The sequence below is a fragment of the Chrysochloris asiatica genome, unplaced genomic scaffold (assembly GCF_000296735.1).
Source record: "Chrysochloris asiatica unplaced genomic scaffold, ChrAsi1.0 scaffold00016, whole genome shotgun sequence".
NCBI lineage: Eukaryota > Metazoa > Chordata > Mammalia > Afrosoricida > Chrysochloridae > Chrysochloris > Chrysochloris asiatica.
In genome coordinates, this window is record NW_006408534.1 from 9743535 (window position 1) to 9767972 (window position 24438).

The 24438-nt window shown below is 36.8% G+C and overlaps 1 protein-coding gene across 1 annotated transcript in view; it reads right to left on the reverse strand.

The window, feature by feature from the left end:
- The window catches only part of WDR43 (WD repeat domain 43), a 72997-nt gene that overhangs the window by 22214 nt on the left and 26345 nt on the right, over positions 1 to 24438 (reverse strand). The window contains exons 4-11 of the mRNA XM_006835169.1: positions 17124 to 17244; positions 15923 to 16062; positions 11938 to 12040; positions 7445 to 7509; positions 6243 to 6414; positions 4557 to 4643; positions 3595 to 3726; positions 1472 to 1603 (exon numbers count right to left, since the gene is read on the reverse strand). Of these exons, the coding sequence (XP_006835232.1) occupies positions 1472 to 1603; positions 3595 to 3726; positions 4557 to 4643; positions 6243 to 6414; positions 7445 to 7509; positions 11938 to 12040; positions 15923 to 16062; positions 17124 to 17244 (952 nt within the window). The remainder of the gene's footprint in view (positions 1 to 1471; positions 1604 to 3594; positions 3727 to 4556; positions 4644 to 6242; positions 6415 to 7444; positions 7510 to 11937; positions 12041 to 15922; positions 16063 to 17123; positions 17245 to 24438) is intronic.

The window sequence follows — 24438 nt, forward strand, 5'->3', positions numbered from 1 at the left end:
GATGAAACAAGATTCCCTCGTGTTGAGAACTGGTGAAACTGGCTGATGGGTATTTATGGGGGGAGCATTATATTTTTGTAAGTGCTTCAAAATTTTTCTTAGTAAAGGTAAAAAAGAAAAAAATTGACAATTTAGCAGATACTAAGGAAGAAGGCTTCAAAGCATAGTTCACTTGCCAAGGATCACACATAGGTTAAATTCCATTACAAAACCATTGTCATTTGTTGCTGGCGTAAAGTGCATCAAGTCAGTTCCAACTCATAATAACCCTGTATAGGGATCCCAAGGAGCAACTGGTGGGTTTGAACTGCTGACCTTGTGGTTCAGTTTAATGCTTATCCTATAAGTGCCACACCAGTAGTGCTTCTTTCTTCTTCACCAATCCTCACCTAGGTTTCTAGTGCAATGACAAATGAAAATCTACTTTCCAAAATACAATATAAATTACTTAAAAAGCAATTTGAGGTTTTTCAGACCTACTGGTTTCTGCTATAATTTTACAAAATCTCTTTAAACACATATATAAAGTATTCTACTTGGAGAAAATTACAGAGACAATTCATATATTACATCTAATACTAAAGTCACGTCTATGCTGAGTGATGTGGCGCTATAGGTTAATGAGCAGGACAACAATGTCAGTTTGAACTGCAAGGTCAGCAGTTCAAGCTCACCAAGCTGCTCCTTGGAAGCCCTATACAGGGTCACTATGGGTCAGAACTGACTCAATGGCATTAACAACATGCTGAGTGAGTGGCACTATAACAGAATCACCAAAATAAATGCATTTAACAAATGTGATTTTTAAAATCTGACCAGACAGTGCTTAAAAATCAATTATTTACCACATATACAGTGGATAAACAATTATCAAATACTGGAATTTAAGACAATAGCATTAACTTCATACAAGCAGTCACCAACATACAAACTACACAGAAATAATAAATACCTCTTCTTAAAGAAAATTTCTATTTCTTTTACCTCTAAATACTTCACAACATCACCCCCAACCCTCTTGAATCTTTCCTCCAAACCTCCTACCCATTGCCAAGGTTCCACCTCACTGCCCCCTCTCTCGGCCAGGGGGATATAAGTTTCTGGAATCCAGAGTAAAAACTCAGGAACGCATTTTCCTACAGAAAGAAATATAAATTGTGATCTAGAATGCTGAGTACTATAGTGCAGCTACACTACGTTTATAAAGGCTTTTGTGGATTGAGCCCAAGAAGCAAATCATCACTCAGAACAGTATTTCTATGAGAAAATGCATTCCAGGTTTAAAATGACCCAATACAATCCCTTTGTAGGATGGTGTCTGTCTGTGTAGTACCACCAAGTGACGTACATTTGACTAAATTCATAAACACTAAATTCTAAACAGCTACACAACATGGTTATTCACTATAAATGTGGTAACATCAATCACGGGCTAAGATTAAAAACAAAAAAAAGGTGCTTTAGTACTTACATTTAACATTTCAAAATCATTACTTTCTAAGCCCTGTGTAAGGAGAATTGGGAAGCTATTCGTCTGTGGAAGGTCATCTTTTCTTTTTTTTGAATCAATATCCATTGCCCCAAGGCGTTCTTCAATGCTAACCTACAAAACAGAAATGATCTGGTTAATGTTGACAGCACCCTACTATTTAAGTAAAATGATTAGACAGACAAAGCCTCAAGCAGTTTATTCAAATTATTTGAACAATTACCCCTAAAAAATACAAAAATTTTCCCCATTTAAATAAAACAGCATTGTACAATGCCACTGCTGGGGACAAATATGAAATTTTGCAATACAAACTTCCAGATTGTAATAGAGGGAACAATGGCCACCTAGTAAGCACATGATTTGAAAAATGTAATTCATAAAATGCCTTTATTTGAACACTCAAAAGAGGCTACAAAGATATGGCATGACCCCTAAAGCACCAGGTCTAGGGAGTTCTGGTGTGGCACTGTAGAATAAGCATTGGACTGCTCACAGCACAATCAGAGGCTCAAGTGTACCAGCCGCTCCTTGGAAAACACTGTACAGGTTGGCTATGAATCAGAATCGGCTCAACAGCCCTTAACAACAACAACAACATCATCATCATCACTGATGACAATGACCGCAGATTACAAAAGAAATTATTTTTTAAAAAGAAAGGTTCCCAAAACAAGTTGTAAAATATACTCATTTTTCTCTGTACCCGTTAGTATCCAAAGATGGTCTATTGGCTAGAATGTTACACAATAAATATGTTATCCTTGACACATATTTGAAATTTAAGTATGAATAAATAGGATTCATTTTCCTATAAAAAATTCAATTGCATAGAATTCATCCCTGGATAAAAGCAAGCCTAATAAGCCATGATCTTCCAGCTCCTTAGTAAACCAGTCAAAATGCAAATGTTCCGTAACTAACAAAGAAAAATAGATGGTTAAAGCCCTATGTTTCAGTCATCCTAACATACGAAAAACATTAAAAATTCAGGGGAAACAAAAGGGCAAGTCTGTTGTTGTTAAATGAAGTCAACTTGGTTCCAACTCATAGTGACCCTACATAACTCCAAGGAGCAGCTGGTGGGTTCAAACTATCAACCTTGTTGTTTCAAGTCCAGTGCTGACACTACAGTGCCACACCAGGAGTCCAAAGGGCTAGATCTAGAGCAAGCTAAGGAAAGATGGCACTTCATTTTCAAATTCAGTTATCATTATCACTGAGGAGTAAGTTGTTGTTGTTGTTGTTGTTGTTGTTGTTGTTGTTGTTGTTGTTAGGTGCCATTGAATCAGTACCAACTCATAGCGACCCTATACACAACAGAACAAACACTGCCTGGTCCTGTAAGTAGGACATTTAAAATCAGCTTAAGAATTGATCTACAAAAAAAACTAAGTGCTACTGAACCATAATCATCTAAACAGCTAAAATTCTAGTTTTAGAAAAGTATGTTGAATGTGAATGGATAATAAAAAGGGTAGTCTGCAAAGACAAGAACAGTTACATTTTCAGAGTTGAGAAACGTTTACAAACAATGGTTGATGGTTATGTGCCATGGAATCAGTTCCAACTCATAGCAACCCTGTACAGGGTTTTCAAGGTTGTAAATCTTCATCTTTCTCGCATGGAATGGCTGGCAGTTTCGAACTGCTGACCATGACATTAGCAGCCCCACTCGTAACCACTAACACTACCCACAGCTCCTTTACAAACAATAAGTCACTTTAAAAGATCAGCAAACACTAAACTAGTCAGGATTTGCTCAGGCAGCCAAGAGACAAGAGGCATCATTAGAGCTCAGCAACATGCGAAACCCAATGAAAAGTCATCATGGCAAATCCCACTGTCAATTACTCAATTACCTATCGTTTGGCTAACTATTAACAAATGACCAAAATTACACCTTCTTCAGTTAAACAGAAGCCAAGTTAAGTCTTACAAAGTTATAAAGGTCACAATTTACAATTTCAGAACCATGGATAAAAAAGGGCAGCAGTAATCTTAATGAAATCTCATCTAAGACTCGAGCCATTATACACTTGTTACAACCGCCTGGGTAATCTTAAATGTTAAACTCAAATATATGGACAAAATCATTATAGTACCTCATTTTCCCCTAATTTCCTCTTGTTCTCTAATTCCTCTGTTTGTGGAATAGCAAGCTTGTTAGCTGCCCGATGACCAGGAATTCCAGGCACTAGAACTTTTGCTTCAGAATTCATCACTGGTGTTCTCACCTGTTAAATAGCAAGAGCAGGGGTGTACAAAAAGGAAATTACGGCCTACTCCTTTCAAGACTGATCCTCAGTGAGAAAACAAACAGTTTTTGAAAAGCGTAACCAAATGGAAAATTCAATATATAATTAACTTAATATAATGTGAAATAAAGATCAATTTTAAATGAATTTGGCATAAAAATCCTTAGTTTCAAAACATAACAATATCACTTTAAGAGTAAAACAAAGGGGAGAACAAAATTTACAGACTACACATTGACAGTCTGGTTTTTAAAATGTGTAGAGAGTTGCTGCACGTTATGATTCCCCAGTAATCTAACTGCCAGAAATGCTCAGACAGCCAAGAGAAAGGTGTCATCACTGAAACTCAGCCACAAGCGAAACCACATGGATGTCATCATAGCAAGTCTCGGCATTCCTTTTCTCATTAAACTTCCAAACATACAAGATCAACATAAAGAGACAAAGTTTTATATTCAAAACACAGTTCACCATGGTGATATTCTTATATGAAATATAAAATTCCAAGCCCATCATGGTTTGATTTTACCTTGAAATACAGAATCCCTTTTCCATCAAACTAAGTATTGAAATTTATTCTAAAAAATAATTTTCTCTTTAAAAAAAAAAACTTTATCCAAATAGGTCCAAAGCATGTTTCTTGAATGAATAGCCTATTATGTGTGACTCACAACTAAAATATAAAGAACTTTGCTCCTACATTTTCTTCAAACAACACAACAACATACAAATTCTAAATATTTTCATTTAATTAAATGTGCTGAGTTTAAATCTCTTTATTCTCAACTTCAAATCTGTAATGCACTTACCTTTGTTATAGCAGTTTCTACTTTAGGGGCCCAGCAGTTTGAAATATCTCTTACTAAGCACATATGAGGTTCTTTGGGGTTTAAAGCCTGGAGATACATTTTTAAAAGAAAAGAGATGGGTGGAAATTAAAAATTAAGAGAAAATGTCAAGCAATTACCAGTAACAAACATATGATCAACCGTGTTTTCACAAAAAATAAAACACAAAAGTAAATGGAAAGCTTCTCACAAAAGTATTGGCCTCAATCATCAGACTGACGGTAGCTGAGAACATAAACACTAAAGACACTCGGCAATGTTTACTTTCTTCAGTTATGAACTGCTTAAATTTTTCATGTTTATACTTTTAAAAGACAAACAGATTTCTTATATGCATCAGAGTTTAAACAAAAATTATCGGTTAAAGAAAGTACCCTTACAAAGAAAAATCTATGCGCGCGCACATACAAAAATGGTTCTACCCTAAAACTATCTTTTCCTAAAACAAATCAAAGACAGTAATGCTGACTAACAAAATACTCTGACGGAGTCCTGATATGAATGTCCTCCAAGTCACAATAAATGGGGGAAAAACACAAAAACAACAAAGTATGTATGTTCCATCCTATTTATGGTTTAAGGTTTCACGTATGTAGTTCTGTATGCCCACACAAGAGGGCTTTAAAAAGTTCATGGAAAAATTTCATTAACTTTGAATTCCATCTTTCTATAAACTTTTTGAAGCCGCCTGTAAGACCAACCAATATTGCTGGAGAAATACAAAACAAAAAGGTAATAAAAGGAACAGGAGCTGATTATATCTCACAGCTCACATTTCTCCTTGTTTAGTAAAACGTATATATTATTTAATTAAAATAAACTCAACCAGAGTTTGCTTGGACTTGTGGTATTTTATGGAGTCTCCCTGAGGGTGTTACTTAATGTGAGTATAGAAGTACATTCTTAAGAAATCATCTGTCATTAAACATGCTCATGAGAATCCACTAAATGCCCTTAAAGAAACATTTACAATAAAAAATGTTAAATCATTGCCTTGCCCATGATTTTACCTCTTAGAAAATTCAATGGGCTCTACTATTAAGGACTCTTTGATTAAACGGTTTCCTTTTGTGTAACTAGACAAAATCCCCATAGAAGTTATGTCTGTGATAACCAAAATGGTAACCACTAAGCACATGTGGCTACAGAGAACTTGAAATATGGCAAGTACAGACTGAAATGTGTTTCAAGTGTAAAATACATCAGATTTTGAGGACTTAATGTTGTTGTTGTTCAGTCGGTTCTGACTCATAGCAACCCTGTATAGGGTTTCCAAGGAGTGGCTGGTAACCTTGAACTCTAACCCTACAGTTCAAACCGAACTTGTAGTCTGTGGCATTACCCCACAGTACCACATCAGGATTCCACGCCACACCAGTATCAACCCTCCCCAAAAGAGGATATAAAAATTCAAATTTTTTTCTGTTAATATTGACTAGATGTTAAAAAACAATTGTTCTAGATACAAGGATTAAAGAAAAAGAATTCTCACAAATCTAAATAAACCAACCAATGCTTTTATTAAAAGAGAATGTATTATATCTTTTTAAGTGTTCCAATATGCAGAGCAAGTATTATTTTTAAGTAACTCTTTTCAATGGACATTTTGGTACCGTATTGTTCTACTTCAGAATAGGAGCTACGTACCACTCGCTCAATGATGGGCTGAAACCAACTGCCATATACAAGCAACAATGACATTTTGTCTGAGCAAAAACCAGCTGCTAGAATAGGGATGGGTTTTGGTGTAGATTTCTTGCCTTTCCCAGGTGCTGCTATCTGAATTGTGCAGTTTGAAGTCAAAGGCTTTTTACAGAACCTAGAAATGAAAACAATGAACACAATTACATTAGAACATCTTTATACCAATTTTTTGCAGTTGACATCAAATATGAAACATGGCCCGTCTGCTGCAGCTGCTACGCTACCTTCAAAAGGGACCAGGGGGTCACCACGATACATTAGTAGTCCTATCAAAATTTCCCCAACTCCTCATACTCACCAATACTCAAAACCCCACCAACACAATCTGCCTTGAAACCTATATACTTTTCTATCTCATTTTGTCAAGACACCACAAGAACTCTAGGTTCCTAAGTCACCTCTCATAATCCTGAGCTTCAAAGCCACTACTTGGCTCTATACCTGCCCTATTCCACCAACCAGCTACAGTTGGTCCCAATACTCAAAAGCCTCACCAAAACCTCTGAAATGCAATCATCTGCACCTTCTTGCTCTATCCACATTCACCCCCACGGTCCAACCAAGTAGTGTCTGTTTTCTCCACCAGGCATCATGCTCCTTGCTCTTCACTGTAACTTCAAGTTAAAAGGTTCTCCTCTTCCTCTCTAAAATCTTTGTGAAGTTCTTGAGATCAGATTATTAGCTACTCCCCCTCCCACCCCCATTTCTACCATCTTTGGGACATTCTGCACATTTCTTATAAGATTTTAATGATTCACTGTCATTCTATCCAACACTTGGTTGGTTGCTTATGTGTTGTGGAATCGGTTCTGACTCACAGCGACCCCGAACAGGGTTTCCAAGGCAATAAAACTTTGCGGGAGCAGAAAGACTCATCTTTCCCCGCAAAACAGCTGGTAGTTTCAAACAGCTGACCTCGAGGTTAGTAGCCTGACTCGTAACCACTATGCTAACAGAGCTCCTCATATACTTACTAGGCATACAAAATAAGCCACTTTCCAAACCACAATATATGAAGAAATGGTCCATGCCCTAAGACTACTTCCAAAACAATCTAACTGAAAAGCAATGTAATATTAAATACACTGAAATAGGACTATGAACAAATAACAGCTCAAGGGCGGGGGGGGGGGATTTCCACTTACCCATTTAATATATGTTCAAAAAGGTGAACTTGCCCATCTTTGCAAACAACAGCTAATTTGACAGGCTGAAAGAAAAATATAATTACTCTAAGACAAACATTGTATCAGTCAGTTAAGTGGATCACATACTTCACTCTTTAACCTAACCTATGAAAATTCTTAAAACAATATCAAGTATAGAAGTTAGGGTGTTACCCAAGTTTACAAGCCAATTGTTTAAACTTATCTCCTTTCTTTTAAAATTTATCATTTTCTTTTTCCAACCCTTTAAATGGAGTTCTGGTGTGACAGTGTAGGATAAATACTGGACTGCTAAGTGCAAGGTTGGTGGTTCAAGCCCGTTTAAATAACCAGAGGAAGAGTTTGAACAGAAAGAATGCACAACTCCTACAATTAAAACTACTTACCACTATCAAAAACAGTTTAGGTTTTTAGTGTACAGTTAAGTAAATGTTTAGGAGGAGACAAGATAGCACAATCAAGAAGAATGCAGCACTGAAGTTAGATGAATTAAGTTACTACCAATCTACAGGTTGATGACATGGAATGATGACAATGCCATTTTGTACTGATGAACAGGAAGAGGTGAGGCTTGGGGTAAGGGGGTACACATGGCCTAATAGTCCAATATTGTCAATGCTGTTTTCCTAGTTGTCTGGATATTTCGCCACAACACACAGCTGTCATTTTCTAAGGCTTTCATAACAAATAGCTTCAATAAAACTACGCACATCCAACTAGCACTGCCAAAAAGTTGCTATCTCTATTTTAGTTACGAATGTAGAGAGAGAATTCAGGGAGTAGCCAGTATACTGGGAGAAACAGAAATAAAAACATTTTACAGCTAACTTCGCAATGTATTAGAATTTTAAAGAATTTACCAGTACATTTAAAAATAAATCTCAGAAAGGGATGCAGTTATTAAAGAAATTTTTATTTTCTTATTGACATTTAGCAGCAAATTAAAAGGGCTATTTTTTCCATCAAGTTTTCAAGTTCCCCTTTCTACATCCCCTACATTGTTGCTGTTGTTGCTTTTAAGTGTCATCGAGGTGGTTCTGATGCAAAGACCCATATAAGGTTTCCAAAGGCCAGCTGGTGAGTTTGAAACATCAACTTTGTGGTTGCAATCCAGTGGTTTATCCCACAGTGCCACACCAAGAATCCACATCTATTGTAGCATCCTCTTCTAACAAAAACCCAAATGCAACCACAGCAAAATACCTGGATAGGTCGGTAACTTTTTAAGAAAACACAAACGGGAGAATCCTGATGTCATTTTAAAACTCTGATTGTTTCAACTGTAATTAAAGTGCCAGAATTAGAGCTTGTCTTCTTGAGAAGCAGATTTCATTACTCCTACTTTGTTGTTGTTGTTGTATGTGCCGTGGAGTCAGTTCCAACTCATAGCAACCGTGTACAGGGTTTCTGAGGCTGTAAATCTTTACAGGAGCAGAGAGCCTCATCTTTCTCCCATGGAACAGCTGGTAGTTTCGAACTGCTGACCTTACGGTTCCACGCCTGATTCGTAACCACTATGCTACCAGAGCTCCTACTTTAATATCTTTAAAATGTCTCCAAGGTTCTGATGGGGTAAAAGGAGAGTATGTCCTTTTCCCTATTTTATTATTGATCATTTCAATGTACACTGTCAAAAATACTCCAAAGAGGGGAGTGATTAACTTTTCAGTCTAGGAGCGGAGGTCCCTGGAACCATCAAGGGAAAAGAAAGGAAAGCGGGACCCTACCCAGAGAAACAGTGATGCCTGAGATGGAGACAGACACGATGACGTGGAGAGATGGAGCAGCTGGGGACTTCAGACACAGAGATGGAGAGGGCTGTGTGCTAATGACCAGAGGGCAGGCTTGTAGTGTATACCCTTTGGTTGGTAGATGATGCATGGAGGGGATTGTAACTATGGCAATGAAATGATTATACAATAGGATGAATGTAAAACTAATGTTCTCCCATGTAAACTATCACATAATTCACAATAAAACATTAAAAAACAAAACAAAACAAAAAAAACCCAAAGACCATTGGACCAATAAAAAACATTCTTATCAAATGGAGAAAATATTGAAGTTGTCAAGGACTTCATTCGTCTTGGATCAAATATCAACCCTCATGGGAGCAGCATTCAAGAAATCTAATGACGTATTGCATTAGGCAAATCTGCTGCACAAGACCTTTTTAAAGTGTTGAAGAGCAACAACAACAACAATGTGTGAATTTGAAACCCTAGTAGCAAACTTTTCAACTTACCTTTATATGCATTTATCATAATTTTAAAATGTATGTATTAGCTTAAAAAAAATACTCCAAAGATCATTTAAGAGCAACAACAAAATTCACTAAGAAAAAGAGAACGCAACACTTCAGTCAATTCTCTAAAAAGACAAGTGGCAAGCTTTGCTACTCCAAGGGAAGTGATTTTTATCAAATCAGTTCTCTGTGTTTGAGTGTTTAAATATAGACACACAAAAATAAATGTAATTTTAAAGTCATTTGAAATTACACCAAATAGTTATGAAGGCAAATACCGAAGTGTGTATTTTATTAGTTTCCTATGATCAAAACTCAGAGTCCCGGTGTGGTGTTCGGATAAGTGCTGGACTGCTAACCGCAAGGCCAAGCTGTTCAAGCCTACCACCTGCTCCTAAAGAACCCTATACAGGGTGGCTATGAGTCAAAGCTGACTCTACAGCACTTTAACAACATGATCAGAGCTCAGTGTGTTGATCGCAATGAAGGTACCTAAGTATATTAAAATATTATTAAACTTTATAACATATTATTGTGATAAAACATAAGATTTGTGTTAGGTTTTTCTAAAATATTGGAAACAATTCCTAGATCCCATTACTCCCTGAACTGATCCCCACAAGAACCAAGTCCTTTTAGGGAATCAAAGTGATAGGCAGTGATACCAACTCCCATCCATATTAGAAAGCTGAGATTTCTTCCGTTTGTTTATTCATCTTTAGAATCAAGATTTAAACCAAAAAGCTTTGATTTTTAAAACAATACCTTTTCCACTGTAACATTTTTCAAGACTATCCAAAAAAGATGAAAAAATACTAAATCATGTCTATTACAAGTTTACGCAACATGCATTTCAAACCCAGATTGTTTAAAGTAAAATGTTTAGCTTTCATTGTAAGATAAGGATTCTCCCCAAATCAAAAACGCTTTAGTAAAATAGAAGCATGAACATATGAACACTTCAAAGAAGTCAGATTTACTAAATGGTGAAGATAAACTGTAATCAAATTGCTAGTTTTTACAGGAAAAAAATATGAAATCCAAAAAAGTAGCTAATAATACATCTTAAATACACCTTGGAGGTGGTGGTATGCTGTGGAATCAGTTTCGACTCATAGCAATCCAATATTAGGGTTTCCAAAGCTGTAATTCTCCCACAGTGACTAATGGATTTGAACTATTGACTTTGCAGTTAGTAGCCCAGCCCATAATGCTACCAGGGCTCCTTAGTTAAGACCTGTAAGATTACTTACCAAAAATAAAGCTTCTAACATGGGACTTATACATAAAGTTCCAAATAACAAAATCTACCCCAATAATTTTTATTTATCTACAAAATTCAAACATATACTATTGCCTTTGCAATTAAATTTTATCTAGTCCTCAAGAGCTTTTGATATTTAATGATTATGCTGAACAGTTAAAAAAGTTTTTACTTGGCCATCTAATAAGATACAACTATTGGCCTATATTTATCCAGCGTAGAGAAAGAAGATAACCCAAGACTCCAAGAAGAAACTAGTCTATAGGACTAGCAGTCTACACAAACCACAGCCTCATCTATCCTGAGATCAGAAGAACTAGATGGTGCCTGGCTACTACTACAGAACATACTGGTCAGGTCCACAATAGATAAACCCTGATAGAAAGGGAGAAAAACACAGACTAGACCCTAAATTCCTTTTAAAATAACAAATATACGAACTTATTGGAGTGGTTGAAAATGATAGACTCCTCCAAGACTACTGCCCCAAAATATTCTTCAAACCTTGAACCAACACTAGTCCCAGGGTTATCTTTTAAGTAAATTAAGAGACTGGCCCAATAATAAAGAATATCTCAGTATGCACTGGTGATATTCTTTATTTTTAAAAACTCATCTATGTAAGATTAAATAGTCAACAACTATTTTAAAACCAAGATAAAGGCTGTGAGGGGGCAGAGAAACCAGATTAACAGAAACAGAACAACCAGAATGGAAATAATGAGATTATTCATGTGTTGTGAAGAATGTAAAAGTGTCACTGAACAATTTATGTATAAAATGTTAGATAAGAACCTAAACTACTATGCAAAACATCACCAAAAACACAATATTTTAAAAGTTATATTCTGATGTTACTCATTTATGGACCTCTTTCTCAGTGACCATTAAATAATCAAAAGCTTGATTTACAAAAATAACTGTCAAATCCAAAATCCAATTCTCAAATATTGAGCCATTTACCTCTTCTTTGTTTTCTGACAAAGTCAGGTCAATATAGACAGGTTCATCTGTAACTGTGAAAGACATCACTGCAGTCTTTTCTTTGTTCTCTGACCGGATCTGCCTAAATAACAAAACCAACAATTAGGTAACGAAACAAATTTTTCCATAATAAGAAAAAAACACAAGCACCTAAAGGGATCGCTGCATTAGATTCAGATTAGAGTTTTCATCTAAATAAGATGACAAACATGAAAATTACAGAACTATTCAATGGCACTTGACAACAATTACCATGCAATAAAGTTTGGGGCAGATAAAGCACAAATTTGTAGCAAATTTAAAGAGTTCTCTTTTTTACCCCACTGATCCACTGCTCTATCTTGATGTCAATACCACATTTGTCTTGATTACTGTAGCTTGACAGCAAGTGTTGCCATATCAGGCAATGCTAGTATTCCAGTTTTATTGTTCCTCAAAGATGTTTTGGATAGTCTGTGTCCTTTGAATTTCCTCTTCATTTTTGAATTAGTTAATTTCTATAAAAAAGCAGGAACTGCACTTTATCTAGTCTCTTCAACCAATGATTCTGGGGCAACTACAATCCAAAATATAAGTACATGAACTTTAATCAATTCCTCACACTCCATAAAAAAAAAAAGCTAACCCAAAACAGACCACAAAACTTTATGTAAAACCTAAAATGACAAATTCAAGAGAAAATCTCTGTAACCTTGAATTATGCATAGATTTCTAAATATGATCTGGACACTTCATCAAAATTTTAAATTTCTGCCTTCATAAAATTCTGAGATTATAGACAAATCAGACTAGGAGAAGTATATCTGATAACTCAAAATATATACAAAACTCAAATTTTAAAAGTAACCCAATTTTAAAATGGGCAAAAACATCTGAACTACCACCTCATTAAAGAACATAGCCTAATTGCAAATAAGCATACAGAAAATTTCCAACATTATTAGCCATTATTGTTAAGTGCCATCAAGTCAGTTCCAACTCATATTGACCCGTTATAGGGCTTCCAAGGAGCTGATGGTGGGTTTGAACCGTAGACCTTGTGGTTCAAACTGACCTTGCGGTCTAGTGCTTATCCTACAGCACTACACCAGGGCTCCTGTTGATGTTGTTAAGTGCTGTTGAGTCGGTTCTGACTCATAGCAACCCTGTATAGAGTTTCCGAGGAGTGACTGGTGAGTTTGAAAAGCGGACCTTGCAGTTCAAACTGATCTTGAGGCCGAATGCTTATCCTATGGCGCCACACTAGGACTCCTATTAGGGAAATGAAATTAAAGCATACCTATTAGAATGGCTAAAATTAAATGATCATAACAAATATTGGTGAGGATATGGAAAAATAAGCTATATTATCCACTGCTGAAGAGAACGTAAAATAGTACAACTTTGAAAAAGTTTGGCAATTTCTTCTAAAGATAAATGTGTATCTATCACATGATCTACCCATTACACTCGTAGGATTTATCCAAGAGAAATGAAAATATGCTCATACAAAGATGTATACAAATGTCCACAGAAACTTTATTTGTAATGTCCCAGAACTGTGAACAAGTCTGGAGACTGGGACAGGAAAGGGGATTATGAAGCAATAAGAACAAACTCTTGGGAACAATGGAGAGTTTAGCATCTTGATTGTGGTGACGGTTTCAGTGGTATATACCTATATCAAAACTTATCAAATGGTACACTTTACATAAAACTTTTTACTAATATTCGATTATACCACAATAAAGATATTTAATCTAGATATACAAAAATAAAGATAAAAATTTAAATGAGTAACAATTTACAAACATGACTCAAAATCACTTCCTTTTTTTATATATCATTGTTGTTCATACATTTACCAGAAAACAATCTATCAACATTTTGTCCAAAAAAAACTAGAGACAACTGACTCGATAAACGTTAAATGTTTTTATCAGGAGCCCTGGAGGCACAGTGGTTAAGCACTCAAATGCAAACAGAAAAGGTCACTGGTTTGAAACTCACCAGTTGTTCTGAATGATAAAAATGTGACACTCAGCTTTGGAAGAGATTACAGCCCTGGAAACCATATGGAACAGTTCTTCTCTTTCCTACAGAGTGGCTATGAGCTGGAATAGACTCTTAAATTCCTAATAAAACAAGCTTCATCCTAACATGAAGTCATGCATACCATGTATGTTTAAAACTAATGCCACTGTTGCTGGTTAAGTGCTGTCAAGTTGGTTCCAACTCAGAACAAACCTGTACAGGGGTCTTTGTGGGAGCAGAAAGCCTCATAGACCACTCTATATAAAAGGAACTTTTCATTTTAGCCCATCAATGGGAAGCAGTGCTATTTCCTTGTATTAATATGAAGAGGCATATCAATATAACAAGTTCATCTGGAACAGTTTAAGACATCACTACATTGTTTTGTGCTCTAACCAGAGCGTTCACATTTATTTCCTTAGAGAAAAGTGTTCTTCAAAGGTTAATTATCAGGGAACCATAGACTTGCTCTACCCAGCAAACACTTCAAAATGGTTTTATCCAACAGCCTTTCATTATGGGCTTTAAATTTGTTTGCTTTTTAAATGTGTTCCCAGTTACCATAAAAGCTCAGGCATAATATATACCTCTTTCAGGATCTTATAAAATAATGGAAAGCAACCCCCTTACAAAACAGAAAGAAATTTTATAGCTGGAGACCCCTTCAAACTAGAAAGCCATACAGAAGCACCTCAGTAGTGTCAGGAGATTGTAAAGATCAAGTTTGATTTTTTGACATTAGTAACTTATGTAAATGTTAAAGCCCCTAGAACTAAAAAGTTCTGAAACAAAACCAAACCAATGTGACAAGAAGTATAACTAGAAACTATGGTTTAGCTGGTGGCTTAGAAGATTGACAGTGAGGTCTATACTGTGCATCATAAACCTTCCCCATGCAACATTTTTTTTAAAGAAATATTTTATGATTCTCACTTCTAATTAAATATTGTTTGTTAAGGGCTGCTGAGCTGGTTCCAACCCATAGTGACCCTGCATGTGGTTTCCAAGGAGCGGCTGGTGAGCTTGAACCTTCAACTTTGCGATTCAAACAGACCTTTGTAGTGTATAGTGTAGCACAGTAGCCCACAGCATTTGATATACATTCATAATTACTTTATACAATCAAGAGCAAGATTAACTAATTGTTAGGATAAGGAAAACAACTTCCGTTTTCAAAATCTCTTCAAACAGTTTACATAAACAACAGGTTTTTTTTAAAAACCAATTTCACCATGAGATACGTTTCATAAATATAAAAGCTTTTTGCCATATGGTGCTTTAATATTCAAATTCACTTTTACTTTTAAAAAACAGCTTAAAAGGGAATTAGTAACTACTACAAAACAGGTGTACTGGGAATTCTCAGGCACATCAAGAAACTGAACATCAGTAAACGGACATCACTGTAGTATCTCACTGGCACCATCTATTTCTTTAAAATAAAATAAAATCGTTTCCTACTTTACACAGAAACAGAAAAGCTATTTTTAAATTACCTAACCATAAAGATAATTATAGCTGTAAACAAGCATAAAGAGAGCTCTATTATATAATGCCCTTTGATTTTTCAAAGAAAGACCTGATTTTAGGCAGGTTCAATTCTTTATTACCAGTTAATGTAAACCCAACACTAAATATATAAGGCAAGTTTCATCCTCACAATTTATAATAAAACCAAATTCATAGCCACTGAGTATATGCCAACTCATAATGACCCTACAGGACACAGAACTGCTTCATAGGGTTTCTAGACTAAATCTTTATGGGAGCAGACTGTCTCATCTTTCTACCTAGGCACATCCAGTTGGGTTCGAACCACCAGTTTTTCGGTTAGCAGTCTAATACTTCATTCACTGGGCCACCAGGGCTCCTCATAATTTATAATGATCACATAACCATGTGACAAAGTCATCAAGGCAAAACTACTTCCCAAATACAAAAGACTACATACCAGACATTAAGTAACCGGTCATGTACAGCTCCAGATAAGAAATAAAGACCTGTAATTCCATCAAAGGGCTGGCTCTCATTAGGAGGTCTGAGAGTAGTGAATATAAGTGATGAAACTGGCGTCGCATGTCCTGTGAAGTGCTAGAGAAAGTTAAATTTCATTTAGGAGGCTGGATTCAAAGCAGTAACAGTAAGAGTCCACGTGTATCATAAACAAGAGATATATGCTATGTATCTGAAAGCAGGACTCCAGATTAAAAGTAACAAAAAGTTCATTCTAAACAATTGAGGTTATTTGATATGCTATTCTCCCTTTTTAAAACACCCATGTGAAAACATTAAAAATCCAGATGTTCCTCTAACTCCCATGACTATTCTCCACGCCCCCTTTCTTCCAATTTTGAGTTAAAAATTCACTTAATTCTATATATTTTAAAGGGGTACTTTGGGTGCTCAGACACAGCCAAGGAATTGTAGGTCTTCATTTTACTCTCAGTGAGTCGAAACCACAATTTTAAGGCATCATCACAGCACCTGAGTTTAGTAACTGCTCAATGAAATTGTTTTCCTTCTCATAACACATAAAAAAATCTGGGAGGGGTAAACAGTTAAGTGTTTGACTACTACCTAAAAGGTTGGCATTTGAATCCTGTAGGATAAACACTGGACTACCAACCACAAGTTCAGTGGGTGGCTCAAATCCATCAGACACTCCTCAAAAACCCTGTACAGGTTGCTATGAATCGGAACCAACTCAATGGCATTTTAATAGAAACAGACTGTATGGGACCTCAGAAGACAGGCCTGGTGATCAGCTGCTAAAAGGTCACAGCCTTGAAAAGTTTGTGGAGCAATTTTACTCTGCGCACAAGAGACACCACAAGCTGGAATCAACTCAGCGCGCAACTAACAACAATTAACGTTTAGTTTAAATACTACAAAATGCAAGAAATGTTTTGATGTTAATTACTATAATCATACCAAAGTCAAAGATTTTTAAATCAAATTTCATTTATTCTACACATCTTTCCAAAGAATGTGAAATGTACTATGAAATAGATTAAAAAGCTAAATTTTGTGTATTTGTTCTACTAAACTATATATTGGAAAAACAATTTCATGTCTCAGATTTCTGCCTTTCTCCATATTTACTCTACATTACAGAGATTTTACTATGCTTGGTACTAATTTGATTTACTCACTCTGTAGATTTCTTTGGTCTCCAAAACCCATAGCTTGATTGTTCGACCAGCAGAAAGCAACATCTTTCCATCTGGGCTGATACACAGGGAACTGACACTGCTATTGTCACCTTTCCATTTGCTGTATTGTGAAGAGAAACAAAAATCTCAGTGAGTTAACATGAATGAGTCTGGAGGACATCATGCTGAGTGAAATTAGTCAACTGCAAAAGGGCATGACACCACTACTGTAAGAAGATAAGAAAATACTTCCTTGCTTAAAAAAAAAAAAAAATTCTAAGCTGGTTACCAGGGGTGGGTTGCTATTGTTGCTACGTGCAGCTGAGTCAGTTCCAACCCTTGGCAACCCTGTATAGGGTTTCCACAGAGCGGCTAGTGGGTTTGAACTGCAGATCTTACAATTATCAGCCCAGTACTTATACGATCATGCCACACCAGGACAGAAATCATTCACTGGGTAGAAGGTAAACACGTTAACTTGGGTGATGGGGAAGACAATATACAAGAGGGAAGGTAGCACAGAAAAGGTGGTAGCAGAAAACACATGGAGAAATGTAAGAGTTAAAGTGAACAGAGGTCTAAAAACTGTTAACTGTTACATGGAAAGGACTGCAATCATTGTAATGACACAAAGTGTATGATCTGTAGACTGTGGAACTGATGATCTATTCTATAAACCCTCACTCAATTCATAATACACAGTTTAAAAAGAAAAAAAAATCTCAGTGAAGGAAACCTTTACTTAGCAAATCAAACCAAGTAGGCCTTAAAGATACCAACTAATTTTCTTGATAAAACAGATATTCTATGATGGATACTAGGGGTGGGAAGGGAAAATTATTCACTGGCTAGAGAGTTTTGTTGCTGTTCTTAAGTGTCATGGAATTGGTTCCAACTCAGAAAGAACCTACACAGAGTTTCCTGGTATAGCACTGTAGAATAAGCACTGGACCACAAGGTTGGTTTGAACCAAAAAGTCGGCGGTTCAAATTCACCGGCTGCTCCTCAGAAACCCTATACAGGGTCGCTATTAGCTGGAACCGACTTGAGAGCATTTAACAACAGCAGGCGTATAGGGTTTCTGAAGATCAGTTAGTGGGTTTGAACTACCAGCTTTGTAAATAGCAGTCCAGTGTTTATCCTACATTTTCTACATATCCATCAGAATCAGACTAGAGTGTCAGCACACGTTGACTTGGATGATGGAGAAGGCAATATATACAAAAAGGAGGTTGCCAGAGGAATGAAGGTAACAGAAGGCACCGGGAGAGTACAAGAGTTACAGTGAGTAGAGGTAAATACTATTAACTGATAGACATGGAAGACACTGCAGTCATTGTAATGACACAAAGTGTATGATTTGTGGGGCTAACAGTCTGCTCCCCTAAACCTTCAACCAATTCACAATAAAAACTTTAAAAATTTAAAAAGGAAGAAAAAATCTTAATGAGAGAAACCTTTAAGCAGAACAAACTAAAAAAAAAAAAAAAAAAGAAGAAGAAGAAGAAAGTTGGCCTTAAAAATATCATCTAATTTTCTTTTTTTTTTTTCCCCCAGGGGAGAGCACGAACATTCTACAATGATTACCAGAGGTAGGAAGGAAGGAAAATTATTCACTGGCTAGAGGGTTAACACAGGTTAACCTGGGTGATGGGCACAGTTAAAGAGGAATAGAGCAGACATGAGCAAGAATGCAGGTAAATGGAGATAAATACTGTCAACTGATTCATTGTAATGAAATGAATGTATGATTTGTTGAATGTAAAACTGATGATCTACTCTATAAACCTTCATTAAATTCTAAATAAAATGTTTTTTAAAAAATAAAACAGACCTAAGATTCTATGGGAGTCCTGGTGTGGTGCAATGGACTAATGCATCAGACTGCAAAAGTCGTGTGAACTGCAACGTCAGTGGTTCAAGCTCACCAGCTGCTCCTTGGAAACCCTACACAGGGTCGCTATGGGTCAGAATCAACTCGACGGCACTTCACATGAAAGAGTCTATGACAAACTGTATTCCTTGAAAGCTTGTGTCATGTAACTAACCCTGGACAACAGCCCTCACTGATGGGCCTGTCTTAACCCAGAAGGATCTCCCTCTAGCAGGCACAGGGCAGATTGTCAGGGGTAATCAGGAAATGCGTAGATAAGAGTTATGATGATGTAAATATCTTGTAAACTATAACACAAAAACACAAAACCAAACCCACTGCCATTGAGTTAGTTCCAACTCATTGCGACCCTATACAGGGTTTCTAAGTAGCTGGTGGGGTTTAAACCACCAACACTGTGGCTAGCACTCCTGTGCTAAACTACAGTGCCACACCAGGACTCCATCCAACTCCCTATAGGGTTTCCATGGCTGTAAATCTTTATGGAAAAAAGAAAGCCTCATCTTTCTCCCTCAGAGGCACTGGTGGGCATGAATGGCCCATCCTGCAACTAGCAACCCAACGCTTAATCCGCAGCACGAACAGAACTTGATCTGTAACACAGACTACCCAGACAACTATTGGGATGTTTGGACCTTTGCAAATCTTTCCCATACCAACATATTTTCTGGACTCTCTTGAAGGTTGACAACATATATAACTTCAAGATACAGTCCAAAAATGGAATGTTGGTGTAAAATTGATGTTCTCCCATGTAAACTAACACTCAATTCACAATAAAAACTTTAAAAAGATACAGTTCAAAAAGACTATTTCTAACACCCTTCCAAGAATAAGACTCAATGGGAATACACGCTTGATTGGTGACCACACTCATCACCGATAAGGGGAAATGAGAGAAAAACAGCAATGAAGTGGCGAGCTAAGCCCTACAATGTGGAGAGTAAAGCGTACAGCTGATAAAAAGAGAGGGCATATGAACAAGAACACCCACACTTACAGATAATACCCACTTGACCTGACTTCAATGACTGGATGATCAGAGCTCAACCAGAAGAAAGAAGAGGAAAAAAAGAGTAATCTGAGACAATTTGATGAACTTGACCTACACCTATGGATGCAGTAACTCAAAAGAGGGAACAAATCCTTATAGCGAAGTATCATTCCCACCCCTTCCACAAACAGAATAGATAGGGATGGGCAACTTGGACATTGACTACCCAAAATGGGGGGGGGAAGAATGCTACAAAGGCAAGAAGTGACTGGCTTACAAGCTTTCAAGAAGGAACCTAGAGCCAGGGGGCATGGAGGAAGGCAGAATCTCCAGTGAGTACTCTCCAATCTAACTAGGCAGGGCTAATGCAATGTAATGCAGATGGGTCTCCTGTGATACAATACTGAATAATTGTTATCAGGACTGATTGTGAGGGTTGGAAATGTAAAGGTGGATGTTTTATAAAGGAAGGGAGTGATTAACCTCCCAGTCTAGGAGCGGAGGTCCCTAGGACCATCAACGGAGAAGAGCTGAGAGCGGGACCCTACCCAGAGAAGCAGCGATGCCTGAAATGGAGGCAGAGACGATAACATGGAACAGTGGAGCAGCTGGAGACTTTAGGTCCAGAGACGGACAGCACTGTGTGCTGAAGACTTGGGGAGGGTAGTGGAGGGGGCAGGCTTGCAGTGTATACCCTATGGTTGGTTGATGATGCATGGAGGGAATGGGATTGGAACCACGGCAATGAAACAATGTATGATAGAATGAATGTAAAACTAATGTTCTTCCATGTAAACTATCATATAATTCACAATAAAACATTAAAAAAAAAAAAAGACTATTTCTAGGTCAAATTCACACAGTTAAGTCACCACCTGATGGTGTCAAATCAATCAGGTATAGATGATTGCAGTTCAGTGGATTCCTTCATATGGCTCTTCTACCCATAATCCTTGTTACTCCCACCAAGCAACATTTCCCTAATGGGTCTGGGTAAGAAAAGGGAAAAGAAGATTGCTGGCAGGATACTATAACTCAGCTATGATTGTTAACAGAGTAAACTGTGTGATTGTAAAAACTTAGAACTCTAAAATAAGCCATCTAAGAAGCAGGAGGGGGAAATCTCTCTATCATGAAAGAAGAGACAGGAGTGGAACACATCTTTGGAACCTGAGATCCCTGTACACTGAACCTCCTCAACCCAGGAACAGAAAGCTGTTACACTAGAGGAGTGACTGCGGAGCAGTAGCAGCAGAACCAACAGCCAGAGTAGAAGACAGAGCAGTGGACTTCCCAGTCCATGGAGCAAATAAAGATGAGTGACTGGGCAAGAGACTTGCTTGCCCAGGAGCACTGTAGTGTAAGAAGTTGACTGCTAACCACAAGGTTGGAATTCAAACCCATCGGGTTCGCTATGAGTTAGAGCTGACTCCACGGCACTTATCAGGTCTGCTCAGCACCTGTGTAAGATTGTCTGGGCAGAAAGAGGCCTACCTATGGGCATCACTGAAACGAGGCTGCCCAGACTGGAACTGTGCCCTGAGTTTCTGACCCTAAATTGTAACCCAGTTAACAGGGTTGCTATGGGTTGGAACCAACTCAATGGCACTTAACAACAAGATTGAATATGGTGTCTCAGTTTTGTGAGGCCATTGTAGTACATTAATGAGCCCAGCCAAGTAGAAAGAAAGAGCTGTGGGAGAGATGATTGGTCCTATCATTTTTACAGTGTTCCTTTAATAGTACTTCAAATATAATTACAAGTGTGAGTTTGTAGCACACATTAATGTTGCTATGGACAACTATGAATTCAAAATCAAGAACTAAAAGTAAAAATCTTATTACAAAAGACTTAATTCTAGAGTAGAAGAAAAAATTAATCACTCTTTGGACATTGTAATATGTCAAATTAGACATTTATAAAACAAAATTTAGATTTTTACCTTACACCATACACACAAAATAATAACTGATTTAAAAGAACTAAGAAATATAAGAACATAAACACAATTGTTTTTATAACTTCTAAAACAATTACAAACCAGAAAGGGTAAAAATGAGCAGATTTACTGACAACTGACATAAAACTTTTATAATCACAAAGTAAATCATAAAACCAAAGCACAAGTAAAAAGTTAATAAAAATAACAATATATACATTAAAGCATTAATACTCATAATACATAAATTGCCTTAGAATACAAATTGTCCCAAAACATGAAAATATTCAACCTCTTGAAAATATTCAACCTCACTGATTATAAAAAAAATGTAATAATGTACCAGAGACTGTATTCCCTTTACCTCACTTGTTAAATATTTTTCCAATTAAAAAATTTTTTAAATGCTCATGTCATATAAATTCTCACTGTTTCAACTTTCACATTCATTATTATATATGAGGCAAGTCCAAAAGTAATTCTACTACAATTCCACTTGATACATGCTTAGGTTTATTCCTAACAGAGCGTGTTTAAACATGTGTCAGCGGTCAGTGGATGTCTGGAACACAAGCTCTCTCAGCAATACACTAGTCTACTCATTAGGGTACCTTTAAGAAAACAAGTCCAATCAAAACAGGGATTCTGAGGGGATCTGATTGGCCCAGTTAAACTTAAAAAAGACAAAAAGGTCAGCTCAGAAGGGATGGCAACTGTTTTGGGGATTCCAAAGAGTCATCATCTTGATAGATCTGCTCAAAGGACACATGATGATCACAAGGACTTATCAGGGACCAGTGTTTTTAAAAAGTTAAACTTAAATGGAGAGAAAAGATTGTGTTGAGGAACTTTTTTTTTTTTCCATAGCAATGCACCTGCATTGTCCTATGAGAATTTCACTGGAAAACCTTTCCTCGTCAACTCTACAATGCTTACCTTGCCCATTCAGACATCTTTTTGTTCAACAAACTCAAAGAACATTGAAAAGGAACATAAATTGAAGCCTTGGAGGAAGCAATATCTTCCATTTTGATAACATGTAAATCAAATATAGATTTGGGGAAGGGTTAGAGACATAGAAACACTGCCAAAACAGTACCTTCAAATCTTGATATTTTTGTTTAATGAAAGTTTTCATGATTCTGTACAGCAATATTTTTTTAATTATCCTTGTATGTAAAAGAAAACATGGTCATGGAACTATTCCTTTATCTACTTCCATGCTCAGCTTTAAAAATACCAGCAGAGAGCGAATACCCTATCACATCTTGACCCTACCACGCTGATTTAAATCCTTCCAAGTTTACCCCTCCTGTATCAGCATCACCTGGGAACTGGTTAGAACCAGACTCCAAGTCCCAATTATGACCTCCTGAAACAGAACTGTACAGTGATGTTTGTCCACATTAAAGGTAAAAGACCACTGGGATAGGAAATTCCTAAGAAATGTGAAAAGGGCTCCAGAAAAAAAGACTTACACATATTGGCTTCAGAAAGCCTCCGAATCACCCAAGAAATAAAGCCAAACAGTTGACAAAGGACACCCACACACAGACCTTTCAAAGAGCTATTTAAGAATCTATTCAAATAACAGCAAGCAGCCAAGGATCTGCAGCCATTTCAAGCATGCTTTCAACATGAAAGAGAGCAAAATCAAATGAGTAAGTAACAACACCCTCTAAAAGGAGATAAAAGAAGTAACAATAGGGAAAAATGTAAGAGCCTATAATTAGTGTCAGTTGTCATACTGTGGTGGCTTGCCTGTTGTTTTCATTCTAGTAAATACCACCAGGGTCAACCACAACGGATAGGTCAGCGGACATTCCAGATGAAGACAAACTAGGAAAACAGACGGACTACTTACGAACATATACTCACTGAATGCCTTATGAATAGCAGTGGAACAGAAACAGAATATTCAATACTGAAACATGATGAAGAACACCACAATACTGTCAGATATAATGCTGAAAAATGAGACCCTCAGGTTGGAAGGCACTCAAAATACGACTGGGGAAGAGCTGCCTCCTCAAAAGAGGTGATGACTACAATGGATTAAAGCTCTCGGGACCTTCATTTGCTAATAGGGAACAACTCAAAATAAACAGAAACAGATATAAATATCCATTAGTAATCAGAAATATGTATGTACAAAACATGAAATCTAGGAAAACTGGAAATTGTTAAAAAAAAAAAAGAAATAGAATGCATAAACATCAATATCATAGGCATTAGAGTAAGCTAAAACAGACTGGTATTGGCCATGATAATCACATGGTTTACAATGTTGGGAATGACAAATCGAAGAGGAATAGTATTGTATTCATTATCGAAAAGAACGTTATCAAGTTCTGTCTTGATGTACAACGCTGTCTGTGACAGGATAATCCATACACCTACACAGAAGAACAGTTAATATCACTGTTATTCAAATTTATGCATCAACCACTAAAGCCACGAAAGATGAAATTGAAGACTTCTACCAAC